The 19,725-nt window shown below is 44.4% G+C and overlaps 1 protein-coding gene across 1 annotated transcript in view; it reads right to left on the minus strand.

Moving 5' to 3' along the window:
* The window catches only part of LOC109916628 (protein phosphatase 3 catalytic subunit alpha-like), a 286,452-nt gene that overhangs the window by 89,053 nt on the left and 177,674 nt on the right, over positions 1–19,725 (minus strand). The window contains exons 5-6 of the mRNA XM_048613193.1: positions 14,576–14,721; positions 4,298–4,437 (exon numbers count right to left, since the gene is read on the minus strand). Coding sequence (XP_048469150.1) covers positions 4,298–4,437; positions 14,576–14,721 — 286 coding nt within the window. The remainder of the gene's footprint in view (positions 1–4,297; positions 4,438–14,575; positions 14,722–19,725) is intronic.

A 19,725-nucleotide genomic window follows, 5' to 3' on the forward strand; every position in this document is an offset into this window, starting at 1 on the left:
CAATCGCGAACCATTTCAACTCCCCCTCCCATTCCTCAGATGACATGTCCATCCTGGGCCTCCTGCAGTGCCACAATGATGCCACCCGAAGGTTGCAGGAACAGCAACTCATATTCCGCTTGGGAACCCTGCAGCCCAATGGTATCAATGTGGATTTCACAAGCTTCAAAATCTCCCCTCCCCCTACCGCATCCCAAAACCAGTCCAGCTCGTCCCCGCCTCCCTAACCTGTTCTTCCTCCCATCTATCCCCTCCTCCCACCTCAAGCCCCACCCCCATTTCCTACCTACTAATCTCATCCCACCTCCTTGACCTGTCCGTCCTCCCTGGACTGACCTAACTCCCCACCTACACTCACCTTTACTGGCTCCATCCCCGCCTCTTCGACCTGTCTGTTTCCTCTCCACCTATCTTCTCCTCTGTCCATCTTCTATCCGCCTCCCACTCTCTCCCTATTTATTTCAGAACCCCCTTCCCCTCCCCCATTTCTGAAGGAGGGTCTAGGCCCGAAACGTCAGCCTTCCTGCTCCTCTGATGCTGCTTGGCCTGCTGTGTTCATCCAGCTCTGCACCTTGCTGTCTCAAAAATAAAACATTTACTTTATGAGCAGTTTTGTTTCAATGTTTTGTTTTAAATTGAATTCTCAAAGAAATTACACTTTCATACATTTTTCATGACATCATTATACATTTTCATTACAGCTGCGGGTCATGACAAAGTATTTCCATGTGTTGTTTTTAATTCTCTCCTGCTTGTTTTGACAGATTCTGTCACTTTCTCTCTCCTACATGTACATCAAACGGCTCTGCAGCCTGAAAACCCCAGTTCGATACTAACCCAGAAGTCATAATTTACAAATTACTCTTCAAAATTCAGCTTTTATCATCAGAATAAAATAATTTGAAGAAAGTACAACTTGTATTCTCACAGAAACTTGCTGCAGCCCCTTCATAGAGACATCACCACAAACGAACTGATTGTACATACAAACATCCTAGAAAGGAGGAAAGATTCTCAAAGAGGGTTAAACCAAACACAGATAACCAAGGAAGTTAAGGAGAGTATAAAGTTCTCATTATGTTGCCCCTCATGGGAAAGTCTAGGATCAGAGGTCATGGCCTCAGAGTAAAGGGGCTCTAATTTAAGACTGAGATGAGGAGGGATTTCTTCGCGCAGAGGTTTTAGATTCTTTGTAACTCTTTGCCACAAAGAGCTGTGTGGGGCAGAGTTCTTGTGGATATTTAAAGCTGAGATAGATTCTTGATCAGTCAGGGAGTTAAGGGTAATGGGGAAAGGGCAGGAAAGTGGATGTAAGGATCAGTCATGATCCCATTGAATGGCAGAGCAGGCTTGAGGGGCTGAATGGCCTATTCCCGTTCTTATTTCTTATGGTTTTAGGATTGGCTCCAACTCAGTCCAAAAGGAAAGGGAGAAAGACAATGCCTTCAGAAGGAAACTCCAGAGTATGGGATCTAAATGTCAGATGCACAGTTCCAATGGAAAAGCTCAGTAATTGGACACAGGGAGATCTCCCTAGCCATTCTTCAAAATGTCGTCATGGGATCTTTTATGTTTACCCAGCAGGACAAGTTTGGGTTGGCTTAACATTTAATTCAGCATAACTACACTTCTAACAATGCAGCACTCCGTCAACACTACACTGGGAGCGTCAGCCTGGACTTTGTGCTCTAGGCCTGGACTGGGACTGGAAGCACATCATCTGACAAGAAACAAGAGCTGGACAGTGAGATTGTACAAAGTTGCAACATCTCATCAAGGGCAATTAGGAATGGCCAATAAATCTGTCCGAGTCATCACCACTTCACTCCCAGGAATGAATAATTAAGTAGTTGGTGTTGCCATGAGACAGTGACAGGAGAGTGAAGTGAAGAGGGTGAGGCTAAAGGCAGTGTCTTCATGTTTCCAATGTTGAAGTGAAGGACACCGAATCACACAGGGCAGGGAGTTCGACACACCGGTGATGACAAAGAAGCAATGGAGGTGACCTCGAGTCAAGGATGGTTATTGTATACGGTGATCTGATCTAATTCAACAATAAAACATTTCAATCATTTGATAATTTGAACAAAGCAACTCTAAATTTAACATAATATTTTAAAAAGATAAATTTAAATGAAGTAATAACCTCCAATTGTGGACATCTTGCTGACCTGAATGAAGAACTCACTTCCTAAACTAGGCAAGATACAGAGACAGGTACAGGCCATTCAGCCCTTCATACCTATTTCCCCATTCTGTGATATGGATTGTGGTCAATATTGGGACTCCGAGTACCTACCACGCCTATGTAGCCCATAGGAATATCAGACAGCAAAAAAAAATCTGTTTTAAAATTATTCAAACACCACCAGCTTCTGCCTTTTGTGACAGTGACTTCTAAACTTTGACCATGCCTTGTGTGAAGATGGTTTTCTCAACTTTCCCACTGTACAATCTGCCTCTGATGTGAAGGTTACATCCTCATGGCCGAGACTCCTTGACAACTGGAAAAAAAACTTCATGATTCCTTAGAAAATCCTAAAAACCACATGGTACAGAAGCAGGAGGCCATTCAGCCCATTGAGTCTACTCCAACATTCACAATGAGACCATGGCTAACATGATAATCTTCAGCTCTACTTTCCTGCCTTTTCCCCATAAGCCTCGACTTCCTTCCTGATTAAAAATCTGTCTCAGCCTTGAATATACTTAATGACCCAGCCTCAACAGCCCTCTGCGGTAAAGATTTCTGCAGATTCAATACCCTCAGAGAAGAAATTCCTCCTCATCTCCATCTTAAATGGATAACCCCTTACTCTGACATTAACCCTCTGAGCCTGAACGAAGCAAACTTTTCACATCTATCCTGTCTAGTGGGCCTGTGAATCTTGTATGTTCCGATAAGGACACCTCTCACTCACCTCTCAACGTGTACTAGCCCAATCTACTCAACCACTCCTCATTAAACGGGCCCTCATACCTGGAATCAGCCGAGCGAACCTTCTCTGGACTATAATATTCAATTAAATCACTGCTTCATCTTTTTGGTGTCAACAATGATGAACTTAGTGTAAAATCTCCTGATGGTCAAATGCTTTGGCCCCACTAACCCTCTGGTGGAGCTGTCTGTAAAATGGATCTCAAGCCACATGGTGATGTTTGAAAGAGACACAAATTCACTACTTCACAATTTGTTTGTTTACAGAATGCATCACTTCATCTCTCCGGCTCCTTACTCCCAACTACTAACTAGCCTAGTGTCTCAGCAGACATATTCCTAAGGCTCTTTTGAATAGTCAAATAAACCAGTTAAAAACGTTAAGAACTAGCTCTTAAAGAAACACTGTATTAAAACCAAGTAACAACTTTAGATTGGGGAGAGAGAATGCACTCCAGCCCCTGCTGTGCCCAATAGTTGCAGCTGGCCTTCAATGCACAGGGAGATCTCACAAATACCCAGCCATCCCTGGAAAGGCTATGTGCAAGAGGAATGGACAGTGAGGACACTATTGGACCTGTTGATGGTCACCCTGACCATGCACAGGAACCACTGTGACTGCCCACTGCTAAGCTGTTTGGAGTGCTATGGCACACCTGAGTGTCCATCATACTGAGGTGGAACTTGAACTGGGTCTTCTGGCACAGAGATAGGGACATAAAGACCCTTATGTGTTTTCAGGACCCATTTTTCCAAATCAACCTGTCCAGAGATGTTATTATTCACCTCTGGAGCACTGTGGGACTTGAACCTGTGCCTCCAGGTCTAGGGGCAAGGACATTATCATTGCAACACAAGACCCTTGTATGGTTTCAAGAAACTGTCAATCAATACTCTCCAGCTGTTTAGCCCTAATCCTAATACAATCGACAGATCATTGCAGGGACCTCGTGACAAACTGGCAGTGTCCCTACCACTGGACCGGGAGGCCTGGGTTCAAGTCCCACCTGCTCCAGAGGTGCATAACAACAACTCTGAACAGGGTGAATAGAAAAATAGGTTGACAGATCATTGAGGGGCCTTTTGTGGTGTAGTGGTAATGCCCCCGTCTCTGAGCTAGGAGGCCTGGATTCAAGTCCCACCTTCTCCAGAGGTGTGAGATAACATCACTGAATGGATCGATCAGGAAATATCTTGATAGATCATTGACACTGCTTAGTTCTCCTTCCCACTATACTGGTCCTGAACAGCGGTACTCAAAGAGCTTGAACATCAATGCTGTTTCAGGGTGAGCAGCAGACAAAACAATATTCAACTATGAAGATCTGGATGTACAGAATGTGGAAACGCCGTCCTTACCTATAGAAGTACGAGCAGCCTCTGACAGTGTTGTGAGTGAAATGTTCCTGAGACTTCTCATTTCCAAAGTCTTCTAGTGGGTCTGACCACAATAGATCACACATGGGCCCATAAGCTGGGGGTTCTTTGAATCTATCTAACTACAAGGGGGAAAAAAATTCAAACCATCAATGTTGAGAATAGTCAGGTTTGACAGCAACTGTTAGAGGCCATTTTGTAAACACACAACAATTTTTTAAATCTTTTGAAAGAATTGACAAGGCAGTGAACTTAGTGTCTTGCAGCATGATTCCATGCTCCCAGCAGTCTCTCACTTACAGGAGTGAATCAATATCTCAGCAACAGAGATTCAATGTACTGAAGAGAAAGCACAGCCTTTGAGTAATTTTTTCCCGAGAGCAAGTTTAATGAAATTCCACATAACAGACCTTGCCCTTACACTGAAACACATCAATAGTACAGCATGTATGTCAGTGTCCAGCACTCACTACAGAAAAGTCATTGCAAATTTTAAATTGAGGCAAGAAAGTCCCCCATTAACTCTTTCTATTAGCACTGCTTGCACAGAATCCTAGTCACTACATACATTAATTGAAATGTATTAAATCATGATATATCGCAGATCTAGGGAGGAACTTGAAAATTGATGAAACAGCAAGATGCACCTTGCACTCTTCAGGACAGCCATGCAAGAAAACCAAATTTCAAAGGGACCAACAACTTATAAAGCAAGAAGAAAGGATGCTGATTGGTTGAGGCGTAGCCATGGGACTTCAGCCATAACCAGGTGCTAAACAAGAAACCGGGTGACACGGTGGCTCAATGGTTAGCACTGCTGCCTCACAGCGCCAAGGAACCGGGTTCAATTCCGCCCTCAGGCGACTGTCTGTGTGGAGTTTGCACATTCTCCCCATGTCTGCGTGGGTTTCCTCCGGGAACTCTGGTTTCCTCCCACAGTCCAAAGATGTGCAGGCTGGCCATGCTAAATTGCCCGTATTGTTTAGGGATGAGTAGGTTAGGTACGTTAGCCATGGGAAATGTAGGGTTACAGGGATAGGGTAGGCGGGTTAGCCATCGGTAACTGCGCCTTTAGTTGTCTGGCTATGATCTCTGGATTCCCTTCCTACACCACCCCTCTGCTGCCTCCTCCCTTAGGAGGCTCATTAAAATTCATCACTTTGGACCTAACAGCTGCTTACATGGACAACCCTCCCATGAAACATTTGTGTTAAAAACACTAAATAAATCCAAGTTTTTATTAAAGACATGAGGCAAAAATGAGCATTGTGATCCAATCCAGGGCAGCTATCCATCCCCACACAAACCGCCGATTCCCTTCCCAACAAAAACAAAACCAGCAACAAACAAAATTAAATCACTTCTGATGAAAAGGTCATTGACCAGCAAATGTAAACTCTTTCTCTCAAGTTTTCACAGGAAGGTTGCGCTGATTATCGAATCCCACTGCATGATTGATTAATTGATTTATTGCCACGTGTACCAGAGTACAGTGAAAAGCTTTGTTTACGAACAGTACAGGCAGGTCATAGTAAGCAAAGGATGTACAGATCAAAGGTAAAAAAAACACCTTAGAGGCATACAGGTTACATTGCACAGGGCGTGCGCTTGGTAAGATCAGCATTAATTGAGGCTAGAGAGTCCATTCAACAGTCAGATAGTGGCCAGGAAGAAGCTGCTCCTGAACCCGTTTGCGTGTGTGTTCAGGCTTCTGTATCTTCTGCCTGATGGAGGAGGCTGTAGGAGATCATTACTGGGGTGCGATGGGTCTTTGATGATGTTAACAGCCCTTCTGCAGCAACGAGCAGTGTAAATGGAGTCTATGGATGGAAGGTTGGCCTCCATGATGGTCTGGGCTGTGCACCACCTTCTGTAGTTTCTTACGGTCCTGGGCAGAGCAGTTGCCATACCAGGCCGTTATGCACCCGGACAGTATGCTTTCAATGGTGTATCTGTAGAAGTTGGTGAGGGGCGTTATGGACATAGCAAATTTCCTGAGCTGTCCGAGGAAGAAGAGGCGTTTGTTGTGCCTTTGTGACCGTCACATTTACATGGGAAGTCCAGGGCAGATTGTTTGTTATCGTCACTCTGAGGGACTGGATGCTCTTCACCCTCTCAACCTCAGTTCCGTTAATGTAGATGGGGGCATGTTCTTCTCCCTTCTTTCTGAAGTCAATGATCAGTCCTTTAGTTTCGCTGATATTTAGAAACAGATTGTTTTCATTGCACCATGTCACCAAGCCCTCTATCTCCCTTCTGTAGTTTGACTCGTCGTTGTTAGATACCATGGTGGTGTTGTCAGCGAACTTGTAGATGGTGTTCGTTCAGAATTTGGCAGCACTGTCATACGTGTACAGGGAGTATAGCAGGGGTCTGAGGATGCATCCTTGGGGAGTGGGGGGCGCTGGAGGCACTCCAGTGTTGAGTGTTATTGTGGAGGAGGTGCAGTTACCTATCCTCACTGCGGCCTATGGGTCAGAAAGCCGAGGATACAGTTGCAGAGGGTGGAGCTGAGACCAAAGTGTCTCAGTTTTGAGATCAGTCTGGAGGGGATAATGGTGTTGAAGGTGGAGCTATAGTTTGACGTAGATGTCTTTGTTGTCCAGATGTTCCAGAGCTAGGGATATGGCATCCTCTGTCGATCTGTTATGTCGGTAGTCAAATTGTAGGAAATTGAGGCAGGTTGGGAGACTGGAATTGATGTGGGCCATGACCAGCCTCTCGAAGCACTTCATGCCTATTGAGGTCAGAGCCACTAAGCTACTTAACCAGTCATACCACTAGTCTAAATATTTGTATTCAATCATTAAAATTCCTTTTGTAATGGAATCCAAAATAAAAGACTTTCACAGTTTTCTTCAATAAACTCAAAATAATCTGTTTATTAGAAAATAAATCACTTAAAACCAAGTGACAAATACTGAACAACTGAAAAATAATCCATAGTTAGTACATTATCTCCCCACACCCACAGACACAACAGAAAAGCCAACAGATTCTGTAGAGATGACTGCATTTTAGTAAGACAACAAAGAACGCCACTGGTGCCAAGGGACTGAAATTAATCAACAGAATTTGGTGAATCCTCATGGTCCACCAGGGTTCAGTGACAAAATCAAATTGCAACAGCCGTAGACCGATGGAAGATCAACTGTTCAGACTAAAACCAAGCTTGTTCTGAGTCTTGGAGAATGGCTACAGTTCAGCTCCTCAAGAGTCCATAAAGTAGTCAGGAATATTAATATCTGGAAACTTATCATGTTCTCAGAAATGTCGGCTGAAAGAGGAAGAGGCCCTGGGATTTTCTTCCTTCTGATAAATGTGAGTTCTGTTTTTACAGACTAAGTCTATGAGGTGTTGTCTTTTGGATTAGTGGTTACAATTAGATTCCATTAACATTTAAAGAGGAACAGGGAGTTCTGCTCATTGTCCATCAGCCACTATCATTAAAACCAGATCTGATTATCTTTTATTCATTCATAGGATATGGGCGTTGCTGGCTGGGCAGCATTTACTGCCTATTTTTTTTTAGAAAGTGTTGGTGTAGGTAGACCCACAATGCCCTTAGGGAGGGAATTCCAGTGACCCAACAACACCGAAGGAGCGGCGATATATTTCCAAGTCAGGATGGTGAGTGGCTTGGAGGGGAACTTGCAGGGGGTGGTGTTCCCATGTATCTGCTGCCCTTGTCCTTCTAGATGGAAGTGGTCTTGGGTTTGGAAGGTGCTGTCTGAGGATCTTTGGTGAATTTCTGCAGTGCATCTTGTAGACAGTACACTCTGCTGCTACTGAGCGTTGGCAGTGGAGGGAGTGGATGCTTGTGGATGTAGTGCCAACCAAGCGGCTGCTTTGTCCTGGATGGTGTCAAGCTTCTTGAGTGTTGTTGGGGCTGTACCCACCCAGGCAAATGAGGAGTATTCCATCACACTCCTGACTTGTGCCTTGCAGATGGTGGACAGGTTTTGGGGAGTCGGGGGGGGTGAGTTACTCGTCACAGGATTCCTAGCTTCTGACCAGCTCTTGGAGCCACTATTACTTGGTTGTTCGTGGGATCTTGCTGAGTACATACTGGCAGCTGCATTTTTTTTATTCATTTGTGGGATGTGGGTGTCGCTGACTGGCCAGCATTTCTTGTCCATCCCTAGTTGCCCTTGAGAAGGTGGTGGTGAGCTTCTTGAACCACTGCAGTCCATGTGCTGTGGGTTGACCCACAATGCCCTTAGGGAGGGAATTCCAGGATTTTGATCCAGTGACAATGAAGGAATGGTGATATATTTCCAAGTCAGGATGGTGAGTGGCTTGGTGGGGAACTTGGAGGTGGTGGTGTTCCCATATGTCTGATGCCCTTGTCCTTCTAGATGGAAGTGGTCGTTGGTTTGGAAGGTGCTGTCTGAGGATCTGCATTTTATTACATTACAACAGGGACTAAGTGTTTCACTGGCTGTGAAGTGCTTTGGGCTGTCCTCGGGGGTTGTGATAGGCACTATGTAAATTCAAGTTGTTCTTTCTAACACTGAAGCAGCTCTCAGTAACATTAAAAGCTGAAGTACTTCAGCAATTGGCAACAAACCAAATGTTGTGGGTTGGCCTTTTCGATTAGAAAGGAGAGAATGGACCGTGATGATGACTCTAATTGCAGCCAACACAACTTGACCCCAATGACAGCGATCACTCCTGAGAGCTGAGGTGGTGCCAGTCATCAGGACTGAGACATGAGCTAACTGTCAGACCACTGAGTCAGTTACAGACAGAATTAAACCCCCATAGGAACAGGGACCCTTGTGGTAGGATAGTTCTATCCAGAGGCTCAGAAAAATGATCCGGTCATTATCTTACTGATATTTGTCGGATCCAGCTGTGTGCAAACTGGTTGCTGCATCTTCTACATTATGAGTGACAACATTTCAAAAAAGCTTCATTGCCTCTCAAACACTTTGGGAAATACTGAGGTTGAGAACAAAGTTACAGGAAAAAAGGTTCATGATTTACTTCACATTGATAGTGAGCAGGCGAGCTATTAAAATCAAATTACAGGTCACAGCAGATTCCGTCTGTGTCTCAACTTTACCTTTAAGTCAGTGTAAAAGTTATGACCTTCCAAACCCCCTACCACTTCCATCTGGAAGGACAAGGGCAGCAGATACAGCCACTCCCCATCCTGACTTGGAAATATATCACCGTTCCTTCAGTATCACTGGGTCAGAATCCTGGAATTCCCTCCCAAGGGACATTGTGGGTCAACCTACAGCACATGGACTGCAGTGGTTCAAGGAGGCAGCTCACCCCCACCTTCTCAAGGGGCAACCAGGGATGGGCAATAAATGCTGGGCCAGTCAGTGACACCCACTTAAACTTTTGCCTTGTCAACATTCCTCCATCTCCCAGAGGAATACAAGATTGTACAGTGGTCTTCCATAAACTCTCCAAAACAAAGACCCCCTTTTGTGTGGGTGAATGTTTCCCCCTGAATGACCTGGCTCAATCATTAACGTTTAGTCCTTGTACCGGACAGCCCACCTCACTAATGGAAATTGTTCTCCCCCTCCACCTGGTGTGAGCAATGCACAACTGAGTCGGGATCCATTTGCAATGGATGAGCTCCAGGTTCTCTCACAGAGAGCTTGATGTTTAGACTTTTCACAATTTTATCTGAATCAAATGCTCACTTTCTGTCTACTCCTTAATCAGGTCCGATGTTCAATGATGGATGTTGGTTCTTTAACCCATTTAAAAGACACTCAAACACTTTCAGACACGTGCTAAACTTCTAAAGGAAACAGCCCAATCCAAACCTCCTTCATTGTTTCCGAGTGCTCCTCACTGACCAATTTTCCAGTTATAGGAGAACATTATAAAGGGGGTTTACAGGAGCAGGTCATGAGTAAAACAACAACCTCCACATATCATACTGTGCCTTAACCCTTCTACCAAGAATGTCTGCTGTTTATAATCAGAATTCACAATCATTTCAGGTGAGGGAAGTATTTTAAATAGGAGTTAAATATGGTTAAAAAAAACAGGAGAACTGGCAGCTTTATAAAGTCTCACACACACGTGCATGCATGTGCACACTCCAAATAAAAATGCCTAATTAATTTTGTTCCTGTCCAATTCTGAGTGTTTAGGATAAGATTAAAGCAAGTACACTGCATCTTTTATTAAACTGAACTACAGGACATTAAATAAGCTTCTGTTTATTCAGTCTACCTCCAAGAGTCAACAGGGTTTTTAATGCGTTACTTCAAAGAAACATCTATGGTAAGTCACCAACATGGTTAACTAGCTGCACACATTTAGTAATTCATATGCTGTGTTGCATTAAAGAGCTTCAATAAGTCTTAAAGTAAAGCAAACTCATAAATATTGATAGTTTTGCAGATTGTAAGTCTGACAAAGAATTATTACTAACCAGTAAATGAGAAAATAAGATGAACAGGCACAGAAACAAAATCCTCCATTTTTCTTACTTTGAGAAGCTCACAAAAATGAAGCTGGGATGGGGAAATAGGTGAGGAGCTCCTTGAGATATCCACAGGGACCAACAAATACTACCTTTCGACTTGACAGATCTTGCATAGCTCATTATAAAACAAACAAAGCCAACATTACTGGCTGCAAACATTTGCTTCAAAGTTTTGTTTTGACTTGGCAGTTACACTTCCAGTAAATGTGACAATCAGAAAGCTTCAGGTTCTCTCTCTACTGCTTTCAGTCTTTTAAGATAAATGTACGCGGACTACACTTGTTCAGGAAGGAGTCCTACCACCACCGTCTCCAGGGAAATTAGGGCTGCACAGCAAATGCTGAGACACCCTCATTGTGTGGATGAATTTTTAAAACATCACATCTAATTTTTTGCTTTATATTTTGTTTTTTTTTAATCCATCTTTTTCACTCCTCTTCCTTTGCTCTCTCTTTCTCTCCAATATACAGAGATTCCTGCAATCATCAGGCTGTTCTAGCAATTCTATCTTGTACCCAATCTCCGGTGCTTGGTTTTTTAAAAAAAAATCTTTGACGCTTCTACACGTTGGTGCCCCCCCAAATGGGAGACTGCTTTTGGCTTTTGGCTTTTCTTTCAGCGTCATCCCAGGTATGCAGTAAACTCTAACTGCCTCCTTCATCCAAACCCTCTGACCTAATGCTTAAAACAAAACGTGATTTACTTTTTAAGTTGGGCTCCTGACCCAATTTGAAAGCAACCCACATCAACTTGTGCGTTTATCCCGCTGCTGAGGGAAGTAACTAGACTTTGATCACTGACACCTCTTCATTGCTTATCTACAAACTGGGATACCACACGAGCATCACAAACACAAACCCACATCCTACCGAGGTACTGACGCACAGCAAACATGTGGCACAGTTGGGGAAAAGCTAGCTGTATTTCACACCAAGCATGGCCTGGGTTTCTGATCTTTGGCAGTTTAATTATCTGTGAAAGCAGCTCTCTCAAAACTTCTCTCTGGCTCACCCACTTTTTTCCTAATCTCTGACCTCTCTTTTAGACACCCCTCCTAGTTTCATTTCCTTTGGTTGGGTGTCAGATTTGGTCAGATTGTGATGTGTGTGATACTGTCCTGAGTTAAATGTGCCAAACAGACATAAATGTGCCTTGTGGGGTCACTGACTCAAGTCAAACGTTCCTGACTTGTAAACTCGCCCATAACCTCCTGAAACTCTGGGCATGATTTTTGGTGTTTTTTAACCAAATGCTGGGGAAAGAGTACGTGAGGTGATGACAAATAGTCTATGCTCGCTGATGAGATACTCAACAATCTCATTCGGAGTGGAGGGGTGAGTGAAGGGGAGTAGCTCACACTATCACACCCTCAACACTGGCACACTGGGTGCCAGGCAATGCCAAGCAATCAGGGCAGAATAGCAATACTCACTGGTCAAGTCCAAGTCCAAATCCTCAGTAGGGCATCCAGAGTGAGAAGCTCTTTACATTGCTGTCCTTGTCTTCTGAGGGGCGGGGTCCACAGGGAAAGGGGTGTTGGAGGGGGTTGAGTCAAGTTCAGAAAGACAGCTTTCAGAGGCCACATTCTGTCTACCATCCACATCTCTGATCACCCCCAGATTGGAAGCCCCTCCCAACTTAACAGAGAGAAACAAGTAATGGTCCCACCACTGCAACCATATCAGTCATTCTCTAACTAAGTTCAAGTTGGGAACTAAATCCTTCCCAAGGTCCATCACTCAGTTATTTAATAATCTATCCAGCTGCAATCTATCTGACATCTGTCATCCCTCAATCCAAAGATGACATCTGCTCCCAGTTGCCAGTATCTGCCTTGGATCTTCATGTAACTGAAGAGGCTGATTCTCAACCCTCAGGATTAGGGGCACACAGGACAACCCCAGGGCAAAGAGATCTCTTCCTCACTCTGTCTCATCATTAAGGCACCAAGCCTCTCAGCACAAGGGAGCTCGATGTGCCATTTTGGTTAACATTGATGCTGCTGTGTTTCAAGGAAGGTTTCAGAGAGTCTTTGCAATGTTTTCTTTCTCTACCCTAGAATACTGGCCATTCGAGGGGCAGTAAACACAACCTGGGGTTGAGGGCCCTGCACAGCTTCTGATCACGGAGTCTTGCCCATCACAGCGGGTCCAGTGGCAGTTTTGCCTGAATGTTTGTGCAGCTTGCTTCAAGGAGGATGCTAGCATCTGTTCAATGATCCTCCCACTGAATCCACAGAACACAGTAGAGACATCGGACCTGCTGACAGACTTTCTCTTGCACTCATATGTGTTGTTTAAACATTAGCAATACACTGTCACTGCAGTACAGGAGGAGGGTGATGACAAGTGCCCTGTACAATCAACTCCCAAACTGTCCGAGGTTCCCATGAAGGACTCTCCTTCCTAGACTCTGCTGGCACGGTGATCCTCAGGTTAAACTCACCACCACTCGTCCCTCTCTCTCTCCTGGGAGAACAACCCCATGATCTGGTAAGACTACAGTGAGTTACCTTTACACCAGGTCACATGAAAGTCTGTGTCATCACCGCTGCAGTAGGTAAAAGGCTGAGCTGGTGCAGGTGGTCCTCGGGCCAACTCCTCATCTGTATCGCCTTTTGACAAAGGAGGCTGCTGAGGTTCGGGAGGTGCCTGACATGTTCCAGAGCCTCTCCTCCAGTGTATGAGGGAGGTGGAATGATTAACTGGCCAGAGGGCAGTCCATACGAATTCTCTCTTGGCAATGCCTGTAACCCATGAAGGGAGCTCCAAGTTATAACACAAGGAGATCAAAGGCAAACTCCCTTCACTTCCCCAGGAGTAACCTTAGTTCTCAGCATCACTTTTGTGGAACACTAACCTCATAGCTGTGGCTCAACCAACAGTATGCACGCTCAGATTCAGAGTCAGGACATTATGGGTTCAAGTCCCACTCCAGACATTGAGCACAATATCCAGGTGGGCACTCCTGGCACTGAGCTGAGGAACTGCAGTAGTGGTGAAGGTACCATCTTTCAGGTAAGGCAATAAACATAGGCTCATCAATCAGTTAGATGCCAAAGAACCAACAGCGATTGTATGGTCAACATTTATCCTTCAATCAAAATTACAAAGCAGATTATTTGGTCATTATCGCAGGGCAGTTTGTGGGATCTTGCTGAGTACATGCTGGCAGCTGCATTTATTACATTACAACAGGGACTAACGTTTCACCGGCTTTTGGCTGTCCTCGAGGGTTGTGATAGGCACTATATAAATTCAAGTTGTTCTTTCTAACACTGAAGCAGCTCTCAGTAACATTAAAAGCTGAAGCACTTCAGCAATTGGCAACAAACCAAATGTTGTGGGTTGGCCTTTTCGATTAGAAAGGGGAGAATGGACCACGATGATGATGACTCTAATTGCAGCCAACACAACTTGACCCCAATGACAGCTATCATTCCTGAGAGCTGAGGTGGTGCCAATCAATCATCAGGACTGAGACATGAACTAACTGTCAGATCACTGAGCCAGTTACAGACAGAATTAAACCCCCACAGGAACATAGTGGTAGGACCGTTCGAAGCTCAGAAATTCCGAGTACCTGCAGGCTCTGTCTTCAGAAGGAGCTGGATCAAACTGTGAATACTTATTGCTGAACACTCTGTATACCTGCTACATGAATCTTGGACAGCTCTGCTTTAGTGGTTCCAGTTTGTTAAAGATGTGCAGCAGCCAGTTCAAGGAAGTTAAAATGATGAAATCAAAAATAAGTAACTAAACTGACAAAACTAACATGGCAGTTATGGTTGCACTTACTTTTTTAATATCATCTAAGGTGTTAACCTCAGGAGACAGACCACCATGAACACACAGGAACTGCTGATTCATCAGAGCCGCCAAAGGGAGGCAGTCAAAAGCATCCATGCACGCGTCATATACCCGTTCTGAATATTTTATTTTGCCTATTGGACAGACAGATATCACATCAAGAGTTAATGTATTAAGATCAAAACCACAAATGCATCAAGTTAAACATCATCAACTCTAACAGAATTGAAGTAGATTAGAGAGGCATGTTCTGTTCATCCTTCACAGGACCATCACACACTCAGCTTAAAACCTTTACCTTGTTTCTAAAAATGGCTTTTGTCCAAATGACGAGTCATAACATTGTACTTCAGGTTTTAAGCAAACACTGGGGGACAGTTAGCTCAGTTGGCTGGACCGCTGGTTTGTAATGCAGAGTGATTCCCACTTCCCACACTGCCTGAGATTACCACTCTCCTTCTCAATCTCTCCTGTTGCCTGAGGTATGGTGACCCTCAGGTTAAGTCACCCCTAGTCATCTCTCTCTAATGAGACAGCAGCCCTACTGTCCAGTCAGTCTCTGGCAACTTGACTTTAACCAAACATCCCAAATGATGAGGATCAACCAGCCTGGGGAGAAAGCAGGAGCTGGGGACTGAGTTGGATGATCAACTATAATTATAATGAATGGGCTGAAAGGCCTGCTCCTATTTTCTATGTTACGATGGGTACTGTCATGTTTGCTTCGAAGGGCAAACATTCCAGTCAGTGCTGCACTGTGTAGACTGTCTGCTCATTGAGTCAGGGATTGTTTGCCAATGCCTTCCATTCTCCTGACACATGGGAAGGTGATGACTCCGAAAAGTCCACTTCAGCCTTCATGCTGTTGGTGTTCATCTGAACCAGATACGCAATGTCCAGCCAATTCAACTCATCACCCACAAATCTCCAATAAAGACCAGATCACGGTCAATAGCTCTTTGCTTCATATTCAAGAAGGATACAGAGCCACTGGAGTAAGTGTACAAAAAGATTTACAACGATGGCACCAGAAAAAAGGATCCCAATTTTGATGGGAGAATAAACAGGCTGGGACTCTTATTGCTAAGCTAAGAACAGGTTAAAGCATCTGATAGTGGTCTTTAAAGTTACGAAGGGGTTTATTACGGCAGACACAGAGATTAGGATTCCTCTTGAAAGGAGTTCAAAACAAGGGGCCGTTGAATAAGGATGGTAATCCACTTGGAAAATCAGGAGAGGACACTTTTCCTGAGGAAGGGGGAGAATGTGCAATTTGCTCCCACAGGGAGAGGTCCAGGTGAACAGTATGGATATAGTTACGGGAGGATTGAATAAAGACACAGGAGTAAAGAATATAGCAATAAGGTGAGATGAAGAGACGGGTGAGCGGTGGCTGACATGGAGCCTGAACATATCATAAACAAACGTATCAACTACCCTGAACAAAACTATTCAAAACTCGACACAGGGAGAGTTGACAATGTCAGACAGTCTGATCATTTGGAGAAATGTCAAACCTATCCCTGCTTCAGACACAGCTCTTTGGAGAATGACAGATTTCAGAGAGATGTTCAGGTCGAAGTAATGATGATTTATTCCAGTTCACCACATGATCATCGAGAGGGGTAGGTGAATGGAGCCCTTGGATTGGTGGTATTTTCAGAAAGCTGTGGAGTAGATTATTGCTCGAGATGAACATCATTGGCTCACGGCCAAGGCGGATATCTCAGGAGAGGGCAGCAGTGTAAGGCAAAATACAACATGTTTTTCCAGGGAACTGAAATATTTCCAGAGAAAATTGTGAAATGCAACTTGTTTAAGACATAAATGAAAATAAATACCTAAAGTGAAAGTAATTAAAGCTCGCATACAAGCTAGTTGTTATTTCACATTACCCTTTTACTGTAAGGACAAAGGTAGCAATTATCAACTGGTGACAAAGGAGGGAATTCACAGTGTTAGCAGATCAAAGTACGGCTGCTGATGGGGGGGGTTGGAATTATAATTGGGATAGGGAGGGGCTGGAGAAGGGGATTACAGAGACAGGGAGGGGGAGTAGGGGCTGGAGGAGGTTACAGAGACAGGGAGGGGGAGTAGGGGCTGGAGGAGGTTACAGTGACAGGGAGGGGGTGTAGGGGGCTGGAGGAGGTTACAGTGACAGGGAGGGCTTTCATCATGGAGAGGGTTTTCATGATGGAGAGGGTTTTTCAGAGCCATGAGTGAAGACTGTGAGCCACTGAAGATTACAAATGATACACTCCATAGGAAAGAAGCCTTTCCAAAAGGAAAGCAGACCAGCTAATAGGGAACAGACTGGCCCATGAGGTATATTGTAGATCATATCAGCACCTTCAGACACTGAGTGTATGCAAGAGCTTTCCAAATGCTTAGGAAATAGAAAGAGTGTAGATGCAAAGAGCCTTTGGGATCCAGGTATTAGATATTATATTGCCATGGACAGGTATGCAAAGCTCAAACAGGTGAATGGAATGCTGGCTTTTGTATCTCAATGTCATGCTCCAGCTCATAGCCAGAGTCTCAGCACCAGCACTCGTGATAGAGTTCCTGGTCTTTGCGAACGCCCACAGCCTGGGGTATTAGTTTACAGCATATGCTCTTCCCAGTAAAATTAAACAATGTTTATTCCTGCAGATGGTGACAGAGGGTTAGAAATCTCTTCCATAATTGACAGTTAATGGTGTATCAATCATTAATATTGGGAAGATTTCTGTTCACTAATGGATAGAATTCTGATCACAGATCAATGGGTAGACAGGGCGGTGGAGGCAGTGTTTGGTATGCTTGCCTTTACTGGTCAGTGCATTGAGTTTAGGAGTTGGGAGGTCATGTTGTGGCTGTACAGGACATTGATGAGGCCACTATTACAATACTGCACTCAATTCTGGTCTCCCTGATATAGGAAAGATGTTGTTAAACTTGAGAGGATGCAGAAAAGATTTACAAGTATGTTACCGGGACTGGAAGGTTTGAGCTACAGGGAGAGGCTGAATAGGCTGGGGCTAGGTTCTTCCTGGAACATCAGAGGCTGAAGGGTCACCTTATAAAAGGTTTATAAAATCATGAGGGGCATGGATTGGGTGAATAGCCGAGGTCTTTTTCCTTGGGTGGCTAAGTCCAAAACTAGATGGCATAGGTTTAAGGTGAGAGGGGAAAGATTTAAAAGGGACCTGAGGGGTAACTTTTTCACGCAGAGGGTGGCGTGTGTATGGATTGAGCTGCCAAAGGAAGTATTGGAGCCTGGTACGATTACATTTAAAAAACATCAGGGTGGGTATATGAAAAGGAAGGGTTTAAGAGGGATATGGACCAAATGCTGGCAAATGGGACTAGGTCAGTTTGGGATGTCTGGTCAGCATGGACAAGTTGGACCAAAAGGGTCTGTTTCTGTGCTGCATGACTTTATAACAATGGTCTAATTGAATTACAGAGCAGCCTGGAAGGGATAAATGTCATTCCCTGATAATATAATTGCACATACAGAGTGTCATGGTGTAGCCTTTGAGTGTGCCTGGAGAGGAACATATGGGGTGAAAGTGTGGGCAGGAATGACAATTCACTGGTCCTTGAGATAATAAAACTTGAGTCAAAGGCTTCTGGTAAAGCTAAAGCTTCCTCACAATCTTGGAACAATGTCACAGGTAGAAGCCATTCAGCCCTTCAACTACACTGCACGTTTCTAGATCAGATCTGATCATCTACCTCAATGCTTCAATCACAAAACACGCTCTTTGTGCAGTAACAGGTACTGTTTGGAATATCTGTTTATTTTAGTTGCCCATTAAAGGTAAAAAGTTGCATTTCTAATGATGCCTTTCATGAACTCAGGATACCCCAACACACTTTTCAGCCAATCAGATACTAGTGAAACGTAGTCACAGCTGTATTGTAGGAAGTGCTGCAGCCAATCAGTGCACAGCAAGTTCCCACAAACAGCAACGTGACGATGACCAGACCATCTGTTATTAAAACTGTTGGAAGGACAAATCTTGTTCAGGCCCTCAGAGAACAGTGCACCTCTGTCTCAGAATGAAGTCAGAGACTCAGTTATAGTACAACAGGAGGCCATTCAGCACATCCTGTGCCTGGTGGCTCTCCATGCAGCAGTTCCCCGCCTCCCCCCCACCACCCCCATAACCCTGCAAGTTTATTTCCTTCCAGGCCCCATTCAATGTCCTTTTGAAACTGTCAACTGTCTCAAATTCCAGCCCCACCCTCTCCAACAATACAGGCTGTTACCACTCACTCCCTAACAATAACTCTCTCTCACCTGATCCCCTGCAACACATTCTCAAAACCCTAAGGCAGTGTCCCATAGTCTAACATGTAGAAGGTTTCCTTGTCTACCCTATCCAAACTTAATTTTTTATACCTTGATCAAACCTCCCCTCAATCGCTTATGCTTCAAAGAGAACACCAATCTGACCTTGTAGCTAAAATCCCCCATCCCCTGTACCATTCCAGTAGGTCTCCTTTTACACACACTCTCAAATCCTCATGTCCTTTCTAAAGTGTGGAGACTAAAACTGGGTGCACTATTCTATCTGGGGTCTAACCAGAGTTCGATAAAGTCCAACATGGCCTCACTGGTTTGCACTTGATGTCTTTTTAACATCAATCCCAAGATGCCACATGCTTTGTGAATCACTCTCAATAAACCAGCTCTCAGATCACTCTGCTCCTGCACAGTCTTCTGTGTCGTTATTCATTACTAATCTACATTGTTCGCCCCTAATAGTACAAAAGGAGGTTATACAAGACACTGGTTGGACCTCAGTTGGAGCACTGTATCCAGTTATAGACACAGCACTTTAGGAGGGAAGCATAGGCATTGGAGTGTGCAAAAGAAGTTTACGAGAATGATTCCAGAACTGAGGAATTTCAGGTCTGAACTGAAAACAGATTAGAGAAGCTGGGACTGTTCTCCTTGGAGAAAGGAAGGCTAAGGGGAGATTTGATAGAAGTATTCAGACACAAGTCAACAGGGAGAAAATGTTATCAGAGATAGTAGGAACTGCAGTTGCTGGAGAATCTGAGACAACAAGGTGTAGAGCTGGATGAACACAGCAGGCCAAGCAGCATCAGAGGAGCAGGAAGGCTGACGTTTCGAGCCTAGCCCT

Source organism: Rhincodon typus, chromosome 1 (genome assembly GCF_021869965.1).
Source record: "Rhincodon typus isolate 14 chromosome 1, sRhiTyp1.1, whole genome shotgun sequence".
Classification (NCBI taxonomy): domain Eukaryota; kingdom Metazoa; phylum Chordata; class Chondrichthyes; order Orectolobiformes; family Rhincodontidae; genus Rhincodon; species Rhincodon typus.